Source organism: Myxine glutinosa, chromosome 5, assembly GCF_964187855.1.
Source record: "Myxine glutinosa chromosome 5, kmMyxGlut1.1, whole genome shotgun sequence".
Lineage (NCBI taxonomy): Eukaryota > Metazoa > Chordata > Myxini > Myxiniformes > Myxinidae > Myxine > Myxine glutinosa.
The window spans coordinates 103,943,928-103,958,457 of NC_136265.1; the positions used below are offsets into that span (position 1 = coordinate 103,943,928).

General features: G+C 46.8%; 1 protein-coding gene across 1 annotated transcript in view; it reads left to right on the top strand.

Annotated features, from left to right (window-relative positions):
* LOC137428437 (uncharacterized) overlaps positions 1-14,530 on the top strand; it is a 57,695-nt gene that overhangs the window by 12,750 nt on the left and 30,415 nt on the right. Inside the window, exons 6-10 of the mRNA XM_078777399.1 lie at positions 2,112-3,281; positions 6,480-7,157; positions 7,261-7,720; positions 7,908-8,126; positions 9,032-9,249. Of these exons, the coding sequence (XP_078633525.1) occupies positions 2,112-3,281; positions 6,480-7,157; positions 7,261-7,720; positions 7,908-8,126; positions 9,032-9,249 (2,745 nt within the window). The remainder of the gene's footprint in view (positions 1-2,111; positions 3,282-6,479; positions 7,158-7,260; positions 7,721-7,907; positions 8,127-9,031; positions 9,250-14,530) is intronic.

The following is a 14,530-nucleotide window of genomic DNA, read 5'->3' on the forward strand; positions in this document are numbered from 1 at the left end:
TCGGCGACTGGCTTTGGAGGCCAGCTTGGAAATGTGGTTTTCCCAAGAAAGATCATGGCAGATAGTGAGACCCAAAAGCTTGAGTGACAGAACTTGTTGGAGAGGATTGTTGAAAAAGGAGATGGGAGGGTTGTCCAGTCGGTCTTTTCGGAGAGACATAGTAAGAGTGTGAGATTTGTCAGGATTGAAAGACATGTTCCACTTGTTTGACCAGTCTGTGATTTTGTCCAGGTCTGCAGAGAGTGAGGAGGCTGCAGGCTGCCGATCTGAGGGATGAGGAATGGAACGGCAGAGAGTGGAGTCATCACCAAAGAGATAGAGAGGATTTTCCAGAGAGTCGGAGAGATCATTGATGAAGACCAGAAAAATCACAGGGCCCAGAACACTGCCTTGGGGAACTCCAGCCTGAACAGGAATGGGAGATGAGGAAATCCATTCAGGGCCACACGTTGTCTACGACAAGAGAGGAAGTCCGCCAGCCATGCGTGGAGATTTCCATGGATACCAAAGGAGGAGAGTTTGGTGAGCAGAGCGGGGTGCCAGACCGTATCGAAGGCACGTGATATGTCAAGGGAGACAGCTCTGATTTCCTGTTTGACATTGAGGACCTCCATCCATTATTGAGACAGCAGAAGCAGCATGTCCAGAGTAGAGTGACCTGGTCTGAATCCAAATTGATGATCAGAGATCAAGCCATTGGAGAAGAGAAAGGATTTGATATCTGAAGCAATGATGGATTCCATGGCTTTGCTGATAATTGGGAGCAGGCTGATTGGTCTATAGTTGCAAGGATCTGTTTTTGCACATTTTTTGTGTAAAGCGGTGATGATGGCTGATTTCCAAGCTGATGGCAGATGACCTTGAGCAAAAGAGAGGGTGAAGAGAACAGAGAGAGGGTGTGAAAGAGTGGAAGAACAGGATTTTAGGACCCGTGGGCTGATGCCGTCTAGTCCAGTTGCCGAATCAGAGTCGAGGTTTGACAAAAACTTTTCCACCTTGTCAGGAGAGAAGGTCATTTGTCAGGAGGTCATTATCCTGTTAGAATGAAAATCTTTGCCGCAGTCTCAGGTCTTTTGCACTCTGAAGCAGGTTCTCTTCAAGGATTTGCCTGCATTTGGCTCCATTCATTGTTCCCTCTGTCCTTACATGTCTCCCAGTCCCTGCCGCTGAAAAGCATCCCCAAATAATACTTTCTGAAGGCACAGTATACTGGGCATCCTCAAACAGGCCTAGTCGTCCCTCGGTTCTTCATTGCACTGCCAATGAACCCTTTTCAAAGCACTATGGGGTATTTTTTTTTATCTGTAGTGGGCTGGTAACCCTTTTTCCCACATTTCCTTTTTTGAATATTGTCGATGTGAAAATCTTATTTTTTTCATTTTTCAAAATCATTGGGAAAAAATAATTTTCATTGTAAATGAAAATCTTTCTGCATCACCAGACAGTTGGAGCAACGGATGTGTTGCGTTTCAGGCAGTAGAGCTTAGTCGAAGTACATTTTTGCTTGCTATGCACTGTCCAGAAACATCAGTAACTCCTGGTAAGGTAGTTTGTTTGTGCTCAGTGAATGTCTGACCCATTTGGGCAAGTCCAAAATTCCTCCATTTTTGAATCCTTAATCTGGAGTGACCCCCTTTTGTGGAAGACAGAAATATGGCCAATATTCACTCCAAATTGGGCTCCAAGTCCCTGGTCTTGGGCTAGCGGCTGGGGTGCCAGCTTAGGATTCCAAGGATCCTGGGTTCGAATCCCGGTCGATCGCTGAATTAACGCCAGGGGGGTTCACTCAGCCTGTCATCCTTCCGAGGTCGGCTAATTGTGTACCAGTTCACTGGTAATTCCCTGGTTGTCGTAAAAAGGCGACAAAAAGGGTTGGCGGCAGGAAGGGCATCCGGCCGTAAAACATTGCTTCAAAAAGGGGACCGAAAAACAACAACAACCACGGTCCCCGAAAAAGGCCAACCCCCGCTTGCGGGGAAAAATGGCCTCTAAAGGTGGGTTTTTTTTGTTTGTTTGGTTGTTTTTTTTCACTCCAAATTGAGTGAAATACTTGACAATTATGCTACATTTTTCAAAGTTGTAATGCTTTTTGATGCTTTTTTGTTTTACAGAGAAACAAAAGAAACTGGTTTCTTGTTCCAAATGTTCCCAGTTGTTCGACCTGGAAGTTTTCAATCCTCACATGACTCGGAACGCTTGTCAAGAAGCTGACAAGTTTACCACGTCTTCCAACCGCACCTGTAAGAGTTGTGCAGAGACGCTCAAGGGCATCCAAGGAAGTGAAAGACCACATAAGTACGATATTGCAAATGGAGATAACAAGCAACGTGAGAAACCACACATATGCTCATTCTGCAGCAAGGATTTCGCTTTTATCTCACAATTGAAAATACACGAAAGAACACACACGGGTGAGAAGCCGTACAAGTGTTCTATCTGCATGAAGGCGTTCGCTCATTCATCATATTTAAATGTTCATCAAAGAGCACACATGGGCGAGACGCCATACAAGTGCTCATTCTGTAGCAAGGATTTCCCTTTTATGTCACAATTGAAAATACACGAAAGAACACACACGGGTGAGAAACCGTACAAGTGCTCCATCTGCATGAAGGGGTTCGGTAGTTCTTCCAATTTAGATGTTCATCAAATGGCACACACGGGTGAGAAACCACACAAGTGCTCATCCTGCAGGAAGGAATTCCCTTTTATATCACAATTGAAAATACATCAAAGAATACACACGGGTGAGAAACCATACAAGTGCTCTATCTGCATGAAGGCGTTCGGTAGTTCTTCCAATTTAGATATTCATCAAATAACACACACGGATGAGAAGTTGCATTGTTGTTCCGTGTGCTCCAAGACATTTTCTCGTTTGTCAACTTTACATCAACATGAACAAATACATACTGGAGATAAACCCCACAAGTGTTCCGTGTGCTCCAAGACGTTTACTCGTTCATCACAGTTACATCAACATGAACGAATACATACCAGGGATAAACCCTGCAAGTGTTCTGTTTGTAACAAGACATTTACTGATTCGTCAACTTTACGTCAACATGAACGAATACATACTGGTGAGAAACCATACAAGTGCTCTGTTTGTAACAAGGCATTTACTTATTCATCAACTTTACATCAACACGAACGGATACATACCGGAGAGAAACCCTACAAGTGTTGTGTGTGCTCCAAGGCGTTTACTCAATCCTCGCATTTACATCGACACCAAATATTACACACAGTCACCTCCTTTCGGGAAGTAGAAAACTCATGTCAGAACAGTTGTACACAGAAAGACATGACAGCGTCTGGAGAGTAATCCACTGGCACATCTGTAAATATTTCAACATTCTGAGATTTTTCTTGCTGAGACGAGAAGGAGGAGGCGGTCTGTTGGAGCTGAACCAAGTGCACAGAACAACGTGTGTAGGACTAGCGGAGTATGTGAAAATCCCAACAGACTATCGAATGAGTTTTATACATGAGCAAGAAAACAACAACTCAGAAAAGGTATCCTTAATCCATTTAGCAACAAACTTCCAAAAACAGGTGCTAGTGCAGGATACTACACAGGAAAACAAAACAGAAACAAATGCAGCCCCAACGATCACAAAGAAAACTAGAACGGCACTCAGTAGAGAGCATACCTCCGCCTGGTTGGCTGTATCACTCAATGGTGAAGAATCACTTTTAAAATTCCATTACCTGGAGCCGGATCTGGATCTTCACCAAAATTGAATCGATTCTTCCTTGTCACACACACAACCTCTCCACAAAGTTTCGTCCAAAACCGTCAACAACTTTTTAGATATCCCGCTATGTATCGTTTTTGGCCCTATCTCTCAATGGTGAAGAATCATTTAAAAAATTAAATAATTCTCATATCTGAATCCATATTCAGATCTTCACCAAAATCGAATTGATTCTTGCTTGTCACACATGCAACCTCTCCACAAAGGTTCGTCCAAATCCGTCCATAACATTTTGAGATATCCCGCTATGTATCGTTTTTGGCCCTATCTCTCAATGGTGAAGAATGACTTTAAAAAATTAAATAATTCTCATATCTGAATCCATATTCAGATCTTCACCAAAATCGAATTGATTCTTGCTTGTCACACATGCAACCTCTCCACAAAGTTTCGTCCAAATCCGTCCATAACATTTTGAGATATCCTGCTACATATAGTTTTGGCCCTATCTCTCAATGGTGAAGAATCACTTAAAATTTTATACGAGCTGGATCAGAATCTGGATCTTCACCAAAATCGAATCATTTCGTCCTTGTCACATACGCTACATCTCTGCCAAATTTCGTCCGAATCCGTCCACAACTTTTTGAGATATCTTGTTCACAAACAAACAAACGGACAGACAGGGGTGAAAACATAACCTCCATCCACCTTTGGTGGCGGAGGTAACAAATAAAAAAGACAAGGCAAAATATCAACTAATATATACCAACAACTCGAACAATAGAAGAGCAGAAAGAGTGAAAAAAAATTGCTGAATAGATTTTGAATGGACAAGAACGGCTCGTTGGAGTAGCTAAGAGTAAGTAGTTAGAGTAGCTAAGTAAGTAGAGGTCGCTTAACAGGATTGGACAACGAGTCATAATTAAGGTCCAAGACCCAGGACACAAAACCAATTGTTCTAAGAAAAATGGCAGGGCTGAGTCAATCGGACAAATGTTGGTTTTGCAAGGTAGAAACAGAAAGCTTGATCTACCTCCTGTGTGGAAGTAAAAAAAACATGTCAGAACAACTGTACACTCAATGGCACAACAGAACATGTGGAGTATTCCACTGGCACATCTGCAAAAACTTACAACGTGGGTACCAGGTCCATGAAGAACCTAGGATCCATACTTCGGCAGGGACTCTTATGGGTCAAAGTTCAGTGGTATTGTCACACTTGTGGTCACTGGTTTACTGCGATTAGCTTGTGCTTTCGAAGAGTTCCTGTGATTACTTGTGTGGTGGCCATTGGACTTTGGTTCCAATTATGCCTAAGATCCCCGCGTCCACATCGCGAGAGTCGGGGCGGTCCAAAGTGATTCGGGCCGTGCCAAGTAGGGATCGGGTATGCCGTGGGTCTGGGGTGCTACCCTCTTTCCGACGGCTTACACCCTCTGAAGTGCCGCCTGGAGGCAAGACCAGAGTGGTGGTGGGTGCTGCCGCAGCAGCGTCCCATGATGGCAAGGCACAGGGGGCTCTGGGTAGTGGGCACGTGTGTGCCGATTGTGGAAGACACTTTGGGACAAAGATTGGGCTTGGGGCTCATAGGCGGTGTGCACACCCCTTGGAGTTCCATGCAGCGCATAGACCTCAAGAGAGGTCAAAGGCGTGGTGGGACGATGAGGAGGTGCACTGTATGGCTGTTAGGGAGGCACAGTTGACGCGCGAAGGGTGCGTGTTCTTAAACCAAGAACTCCTGAGGTTCGTTCCTGGACGAACACAAGAAGCCATCAAGGGAAAGCAGAGGCAGGCTGCTTATAAGAAGCTAGTCCTGTCAAAGCTGGCATGGAGCCCCATTGAGCGAACAGAAGTCCAGTCTAGTAGGAGAGTGTACCGAGGCGAGTGGCGGAAAACCCCGGATAAGGAGCGGACAACCCAGGCTAGGAAGCGGACAAACCCGGCTGCTGAGCGGACAACAGCGGTTAGTGAGATTAACCCAGGTCCTCCCTCCCCCGCATGGGTGCTGGGACCACGTCGTCCTAGGACCTGCGCGACGGGCGGGCGGCCAATGAGTAGCTTGACCCCCCCTGTGGTGGTTGATGAGGCCCAGGTTTCTGAGGCTGCCGCGGGGGTGGGTCGGGCTAGCCCAAATGGCATGGTGACGTCTGGTTCGGGGTCGGGGTCCCCGGGCTCGGCTTCTACAGTATCTAGTGCGGGGTCGCCTTCGTGGGAGCCTGAGTCCGGGAGCTCCGGATCTGAGCTCTCGTGGGAGCCTGAGTCCGGGAGCTCCGGATCTGTGCTCTCGTGGGAGCCTGAGTCCGGGAGCTCTGGATCTGAGCTAGAGGAGAGCCAATGCCATGAGGGGTGGAGATGGTGGTGGAGAGGGTGCTGGTAGGTGGCAGAGTGACATAATTGACTACATAAGATCTTTGTCAGTGGGGTCTTGAGACTGGGGCGAAGACAGGGTGGATGAACTCCAGTCGAGTCGACACCCTGGGTATGCAAGATTTACAAGCTGAACTTGAGTCAATTGCAGAAGGGATTATATCAAGCATGAGATTGAGGACTTGCCCACAAGGGGGCGGAGGAAATCATAATGGGAAAATAGTTCATCATGGGAAGAAGAAAAGGCATGGAGGGCCAGCAGCTCGAAGACCCGGCCCGGCCCGTGGTGAGAGCTTGAGTGCCAAGGTGAGTTCCAAGAACATCCGGCGGACCCAGTTTGCTGCCATGCAGAGATTGATCAGAATCAACCCAGGCCGGTGTGCCAGACAGTGTATCTCACTATCTCAGGGACTTGGGGTCAGGATAATCATTTGGTTGAACCCACAGAAATAATCCAGTTTTGGAGAGAGGTCTTTGAAAGAGAAGAAGGAAGCTTTACTGGAGAGCAAACCACTGCTAAGGCACTATGGGACCTGGTGCGTCCTATCACGGTGCTTGATGTCCAGAGGGAAAAGAGGATGCGCCGTGATGGCGCACCCGTTGTGGATGGGATCAGTTTTAGGCTGACTCGCTCCATACCGGATAGTTGCCTTAGCAAGTTGTACAATCTGTGGATCCTTGCGGGGTATTTGCCGCGGTGCCTTAAGAAGCACCGTATGGTACTTATCCCCAAGGTAGAGAAGCCAAAGAAAGCCTCAGAGTTCAGGCCCATCACTATTAGCAGTTTCTTGGTACTGGTACACCATAAGATTATAGCTCGACGGTGCTCGTCGGCCTTCAAGTTACATCCAGCACAGAGAACGTTTAGGAAAGGGGATGGGTGTGCTGAGAACGTTGTCCTCCTCGATGCCATCCTAAGGGACGCCACTCCAACCTCTCCGTCTGGTAACCTCCAACCTCTCTGTCTGGCTGCGCTGGATGTCTCGAAGGCCTTCGACTCCATCACACATGGAGCAATATTAGGTGCTGCTTTGAGGATGGGGGCTCCACCTCCCCTTGTTGCTTACATCAAGCACTCTTACTCTGGTTGTGTCACATATCTGGATTGCTGTAGAGATAAGGAAATATCTATGACCCGGGGGGGGGGGTGAAGCAGGTGACCCCCTTTCTCCTATCCTGTTCAACGCAGTGCTGGACAGGGTACTTAGGAACATCCCAGAGGGAGTGGGGGTGCGATTGGGATCAACATTGGTGCCAGCACTGGCATTTGCCGATGACCTGATCGTATGTGCAAGGACATCACCCGGTCTTCAAAGGTCATTAGATGTGGTACAGGAATGTCTGGTTGAAGCTGGTCTGGAATTGAATGTTGAGAAGTCTGCTACACTGTCTATTGTTGTAGATGGCAAGGCCAAGCGCTTCGTGGTGGACGGTTCAGAAGAGTTCCACCTCGGGGCGCGTAACCTTGCAGCCATGAATGCAGTGGGTCATCTAAAATACCTGGGAATCTTATTCCAACACCAGGGAGTAGGGGAGTCTCATGGAAAGATCTTTGAGAATGGCCTACAGAACATTGGTCAGGCCCCACTGAAGCCACAACAAAAGATGTTCATTTTGAGGGATCACCTGGTGCCAAAATTTTTACATGGGTTGGTGCTGGGAATAGCAAGGAGAGGGACTCTGCGCAAATTAGATGTGCAAATGAGGCATCAAGTTCGGCTATGGTTGAGGCTACCGAGGGACAACCCGGTGGCCTTTTTCCATGCCAAAGCGGATTGATGGTGGACTGGGCTTGTCCCAGTTCACTATGACGATTCCTATTTTGCGCGAGAGTAGAATGAGGAATTTGGAGCTGTCTGACAGCCCATACATTAAGGCAGTACTAGAGATGCCCCTGGGAGATGAAGTCAGGACTCGGAACTCAGCAGTCCTGCGTTACGGAGGAGTTCAGCCAAGATCAAGAACTCGGGTGGATACCATCAACGCCAGGTTGTTACATGAAGCTGTCGATGGTTTGGAACTTAAGGAGGCAAGTCGAGCACCAGAACCCAACAGGTGGGTGTATAGCAGAACGGGGCTGCAAACAGGTAGGGCCTACATTGATGCAGTCAAGGTAAGAGGGAATTTGCTTCCTACAGGTTCTAGGTCGTGCCGTGGTAGACCTGGCCACGGTAGCGACGGGTGGTGTGACGCAGGCTGTCGAGCGAGAGTCCTTGAATCATATCTCCCAGGCATGCCATAGAACCCATGGGGTCAGAGTCCGGCGGCACGATGCGGTTTCCCGCTTCATGTGCGGCCAGCTCTGACAACGTGGGTACCAGGTCCATGAAGAACCTAGGATCCCTACTTCAGCAGGGATCCAAAAACCGGATATCATTGCACATAAGGGTGGTATTCCGGTGGTTCTGGACAGTCAGGTTATGAGCGACACCATTTCTTTGTCTTCTGCCCATGAGAGAAAGAAAATGTATTATGATGTCCCAGATATATTGGAGTGGGTTAAAGTCCGGTTTCAGAGCGAGGGAGCACCTATCATTGCCACCATCACCCTCAATTTGCATGGAGTGTGGGCGCCGGAATCGGCATCCATGCTTCGCGGCCTGGGCCTCACACAGGCAGATTTGAAACTCATCTCAGTAAGGGTCCTAGAGGTGACAGCCCTTTCTTTCAGAGTGTTTAAGCGATCGGCGCAAACACGTGCGCGCCCTCGCCAGTGGAGGTAATGTCTAGTAGATCTCGGTTCATGTCGTTTAGCTGCAGAGTGTCCACATGGCGATGCGATGCGAGGCTGGGGTGGTCAGCCAGCGGAGCGGAGGCACGAGGTACGGTGTGGAGGCTTCGTGGATACATGGTGCGCCAGCAAAGATAATCTTCCCCTGTCCGGGCATCTGGGATGACAGGTTGGTTTGATGTGGTGTGCAGTGTGCAGTGCGGTGGTGTGCAGTGTGCGTGTGTTACAGCCCGACTGGAGCCAGGGCAACAACGGGTGGTGCATCAAGCTGGGTACGCACTGGGCTGCGGAGCGCTCGCACCGTGGGGGACACTCTTGAGGGGATGCTAGATGGCCGCCGCTGCCCTTTTCAGGCGGATGTTTTGCGAGTCCATCGACGATGGCAGGAGAAGGGATTGAAAGTCATAGAACACTGTGCCAAATGGATAAATTATATCCAGGCAGCGGGTACCGGGTGGGTCGGGCCCCTAAAGAAACTGTCAGTCCGTGTTGCACCAGAATAACACCCCTGCGGCCCCAGACATCGAAGGGCATCACAGACCTGTTATTGCTCCATCTCGCACTGCTTGCAGCCGCTCGTCCCTCGAAGAAGTTAGTCCGCCGACCACACCAGGGTCGCGGAACTAGTTAGTGTGTCGGAGTCTCGCTCGTTATCGGAATCAACCAGACGGATCGCTCCACCAACTAAGAACGGCCATGCACCACCACCCACAGAATCGTGAAAGAGCTCTCAGTCTGTCAATCCTTCTCGTGTCCGGCCCAGGTGAGCTTTCCCGTGTTTTTGCAGATTCCCAGTCTCAGATAAACCTTGCAAGAATGAACCAAAAACAATAATTGCAAACAAGGACCCAAGCAGAAGGCGAGTTATCCCCAGGAGAAGTGTACCACAGGCTTTTTGTGGAGTAGAACAACATGAAGGCCCTACCCAAGACTGGAAACGAGTGAGGCTATGCAACAAGGTGTGAATTCAGGCCACTGCCCAACATGTACTGCCCAACGATAATGCCGCAATGCAGTTTCGGAAAATGGTGCAGACCGATTTTATATTCACAGGGGGGGCACGTTCTGCCAGCTAACCGAGAACGGGTGGAACAGAGCCCAAATCATGAAAAATGATTGGATAACGAGGAAGGTCATGAGCAGGAGTGTTTCTCAGAATATATGAATGAATTACACAACACTCCATTCAATTTAGCTCTTTCACAACAAACACGGCTCACAAAGTGGTTTTACAGGCAATTTATTCAATGCACATTGTTACATTCCTTGTGAAGGCACCATAGTCATATGCACAGCCATTCAACAATTCAAAAAGCTGTTTTTTTATCTTTCTTTTGCACTTTACCTCATTTTAGCACAGTTATATGAACACCAAAGTAGTGAAGTCCATGGTTTTCTATCGGGGGTCCTTCAATTGCAATCTTCAGAAATAGAACCACCTTTGGAGGCCATTTTCCCCCGCAGAGCAGGGGTTGGCCTTTTTCAGACACCGTGGTCCCCTTTTTGAAGCAATGTTTTATGGCCGGATGCCCTTCCTGCCGCCAATCCTGTTAGTTGCCTCTTGCCACACACAAGGAATTACCAGTGAACTGGTACTCAATTTGTCGACCTCAGAAGGATGACAGGCTGAGTCAACCCCCCTGGTGTTAATTCAGCAATCGACCGGGATTCGAACCCAGGATCCTAATATCCAAAGCCGGCACCCTAACCGCGAAGCCAACACCAGGCAATCTTCAGAAATACGTTAAACAATTTGACAGATGTTGAGTACTTGTTCTAGTTTTTCTCGGGTTCTGCTTGATGAATCCCCTCACAGCATCTCAAGTGGACAAAGGAGGACCCATTACAACTTAAATCAGTTTCACCAACTGTGGAAGGTGTTCTTTGTGGCCAAGTCAGAATAGTCTGCACAACTCTGGCATGAATGATGAATTTTTACTTCAACACTTTATTACCTCCTTTTGAACTGTGTGAATTCCTGCTGTGCGATGCTGTTTGTGAAACCTGGAAATTCAGAGTAATGATCACTGGTGTACTTGATTTCTCCACCAAAACGATTGTCATTTTCATTGTCGGGCTGCACATTTTTGGGAGTATAACACTGGGTTGAAGATGGTAGAAATACCTCTTGATTATCTTCCAAAAATCTTGTTTTTCATGTTTTTGATCATTGTGCCCATAAATGTTTTCCAGCAGTTTTCTTCCTCGTTTCTCATTTTCTGTGAATCCTTGATTAAGGTTCCCATCCATCTCCATGGTTGCTACTTCCACAATGTTTGGCAGTGTTTGCTTTATTTTGGAAAAGTTATGTTCAATCTCGTGGAGAAACCTCCATGCAGTGATTCATCCTTCAATCAGTTGGTTTATTGTTCTGCAGTCCCGATTTTCTCTTTGCAAGGTCCAGATCTGTGATGTAGCATTTGCCGTGAAAGTCACCATGTGGAAGAATTCCTAACTCCTTGTGAATTTGAGTAATCCTTATCCCTTTGCTGAATTATCGTCCTGAAGAACAGAAGACCATGGTGATTCTTCAAAATGCATTAAGTTAACCCTCAAACGATGGACATCTTGTGTCACACACCTGAGGGAATATTGTACTCCACCCCTTCATATTCCATCTCCAGGTGCTGCACAACGTCATCGCAGGGCGCTGAAGGGGGCCCGGCGCCGTACACTGTTTTCACTCTGTTTGTTTGTTTGTCCGGGCGATATCTCAGCGATCCTTTCAGCTTGGAAGCTGAAATTTGGGCACAATAGTGAACAATTGCTTTTTGCAAAAATCGCATTTTTCATTTTATGATTAAGTAGTTAATTGGTTAATTACTTAATTATTATCGATTTATTAAGTACTTATTTATTTCATTTCTCCTCTGGGCAATATCTCAGGCACCTTTTGAGCTTGGAAGCTGATATTTGGACACCACAGTGACCAAGTGAATTGGCCACAAAGGGTACTGTTGATTTATTGATAAATCAATTAATTACATATTGATCAAGCAATTAATTGTTTAATTTTCAAAAAGTCATAGTTTCGTATGAAGCACTGGTTGTTTAGGTATGCTATTAGCCAATTGATTAAGAAATTAATTATTTTTACGATTATTATTTATTTTAATTACGTAATTAATCAATTGATTAGTGTAAACCGCTCCCTCCCAATTCAGGCCCCATGTGCTGCATCACAGCATCACTGGGCGGTCAAGGCTCCCTGGCAACGTCGTGCGCTGGAGGATGTTATTTATTTATTTGGAATGGGGGCGGTGTACTTTGAATGCAGCTCTACTTGTCGTAGAACGCTCCTTTCCTCTTCCATCTCCAGGCACTGCTGCATGATGTCGGGCGGCGAAAGGGAGTACTCGGTTTTCACTCCGTTTGTTTGTTTTTCTGGGCAATATCTTAGCCATCCTTTGAGCTATGAAACTGAAATTTGGGCACAATAGTAAGCACATGCTTTAGCAAAAACGGTATTTTAATTTTTTGATGAAACAATTAATTACGTGATTAGTATCGATTTATTAAGTACTTATTCATTTTCTTTCTAATCTGAGCAATGTTTCATCACTGCTTCACCACTGTTTTTACCTAAACCACCATTGTTTCATCCGAATCTGTAACTATTAGAAAATTAAGTAAATAATAAAAATTTTAAATAATTAATTGATTAATCAAAAATACCCTTTTCAGCCAAGTCACTTGGTCAATGGTCAATTATATGTAATTAAAATAAATAATAATCGTAAAAATAATTAATTTCTTAATCAATTGGCTAAAGCATACCTCAACCACCAGTGCTTCATACGAAACTATAACTTTTTGAAAATTAAACAATTAATTGATTGATCAATAAGTAATTAATTGATTTATCAATAAATCAACAGTACCCTTTGTGGCCAAATCATTTGATCACTGTGCTGTCCAAATATCAGCTTCCTAGCTCAAAAGGTGCCTGAGATATCATCCAGACAAACAAGAAAACAAACGGAGTGAAAACTGAGTACTCCCTTTCAGCGCCTGGAGATGGAAGAGGAAAGGAGCGGTGTACAACAGAGTGAAAACTGAGTACTCCCTTTCAGTGCGTGCCATCGCTGGGCCCCTTTCGACGCCCCACGATGACGTCGTGCAGCGTCTTGAGATGGAATAGGAAGGGGCGGCGTTGTTTTCGGCTCCCAGTGATGCTGCCATGCAGCACATGGAGACAGAATTTGGAGGGAGCTTTTGAGTCTTAGGGATCTTTTGGGTCTTTCTTCTGTGGGTCTTTTGGGTACTCTGTGTCTTTGGGGTCTTTTGGGTCCTTGATGTGTTTTGGGTCTTTGGGGTACTTTTGGTCTTCAGTGTATTTGGGGTATTTTTGGTCTTCAGGGTCTTTAAGGGTATTTGGTGTATTTTTGGTCTTTGGGGTCTTTTGGAGGTCTTGGTGGCCATAAGGGTCTTGGGGGACTTAAAGGTTCTTCAAAGGGGTCTCAGCAGGCTAAATGGTCAAAAGGTATATTCCAACAGTACGTAATTAATAGACGTACATAATGGAAGTGACGTTCAAACGGTACGTAATATATTGTTACGTTTGTGGGGGGTACCAATTAAATACTTCAGGGCCAGATAGGATTGTATAGGGTAGTGTGCTCTGACTTTCGTGACGAAGAAGAAACACCCATGTAACTAAGTAGGGAATCCATTAGGCCAGATGTCGCCTCAGGTCATATATTTGTCTCCATGGTGAGGGGTGGAGCTATGTTAATTAGGTAGGGTGGAAGGGTAATTAATCCCCTATGTGTAAATTGCCTCTGTGGTTTTCCCCTTGTTCCTTATGACATATGCAACACCAGCAATGCACTCCGCACCTAAATTAAATCCCACTAAATAAAGTGACCGGAACCAGGACATTCAAATACCACTGATGCCACCAGCAGATTCATCTCCGGGGACGGTGGGAGGGGCTGTGGGGCCCCGCCCCGAGGGGTGGTGATTGGTCAGGGTAATGGACTGCTACGATGGCACTCGCTGATTGGAGCGTGCGCGGCCGTCACCATATGACATTCGAGGCCCAGGGACAAAAAGACGGAGGACCGCCATTTTCCCTCTCTTGGCTTTGGGTTTTACTGCGGGCAGTCGAAGTTCGTGCACTCTCTTGGTCCATGCGATTGGTGCGAGCGGACGCATACTCTCCCTCTCTCTTTGTCCCAGAATTTTCGCTTTCTCGGTTCTTGGTGTTCATGCAAGCAGTCGCTTTTTCCCTCTCCTGGCCTTGGGTTTTACTGCAGATGGTTGTAGCTCATGGACTCTGATTCTCTTGGTTTGTGGTTGGCAACGCGGGCAAGCGCAGTTTCTGCATACCCTCGGCGGACGCATTCTTCCCTTGTCTCACCTCGGTGCTGAGAGGAACGTCGGGGCTCGGTGCGGCCGAGCAGGAAGGAGCGCGGGCCTGCTCGCTTCACGTTCAGCGGCTGGCGTGTGAACGGACTTGGCGCCAAGGCGTGTGTTTTCCCACGCAGGGACGCAGGTTTTTCAATGGCCCCGGACGTCACGGATGCCAGGCGGAGTGCAGGCAAACGCAACACACACACACACACACACACACATCTCGTTTTTTCATTTCTGTTCCTCACAATTCTATCTCTCTCTTTTACGGCCGCACACACACACACACACACACACACACACACACACACACACACTTAATTAATTGTACAGTATCGGTTGTTCCAAAACTTAAATATAAATAATTTAAAGG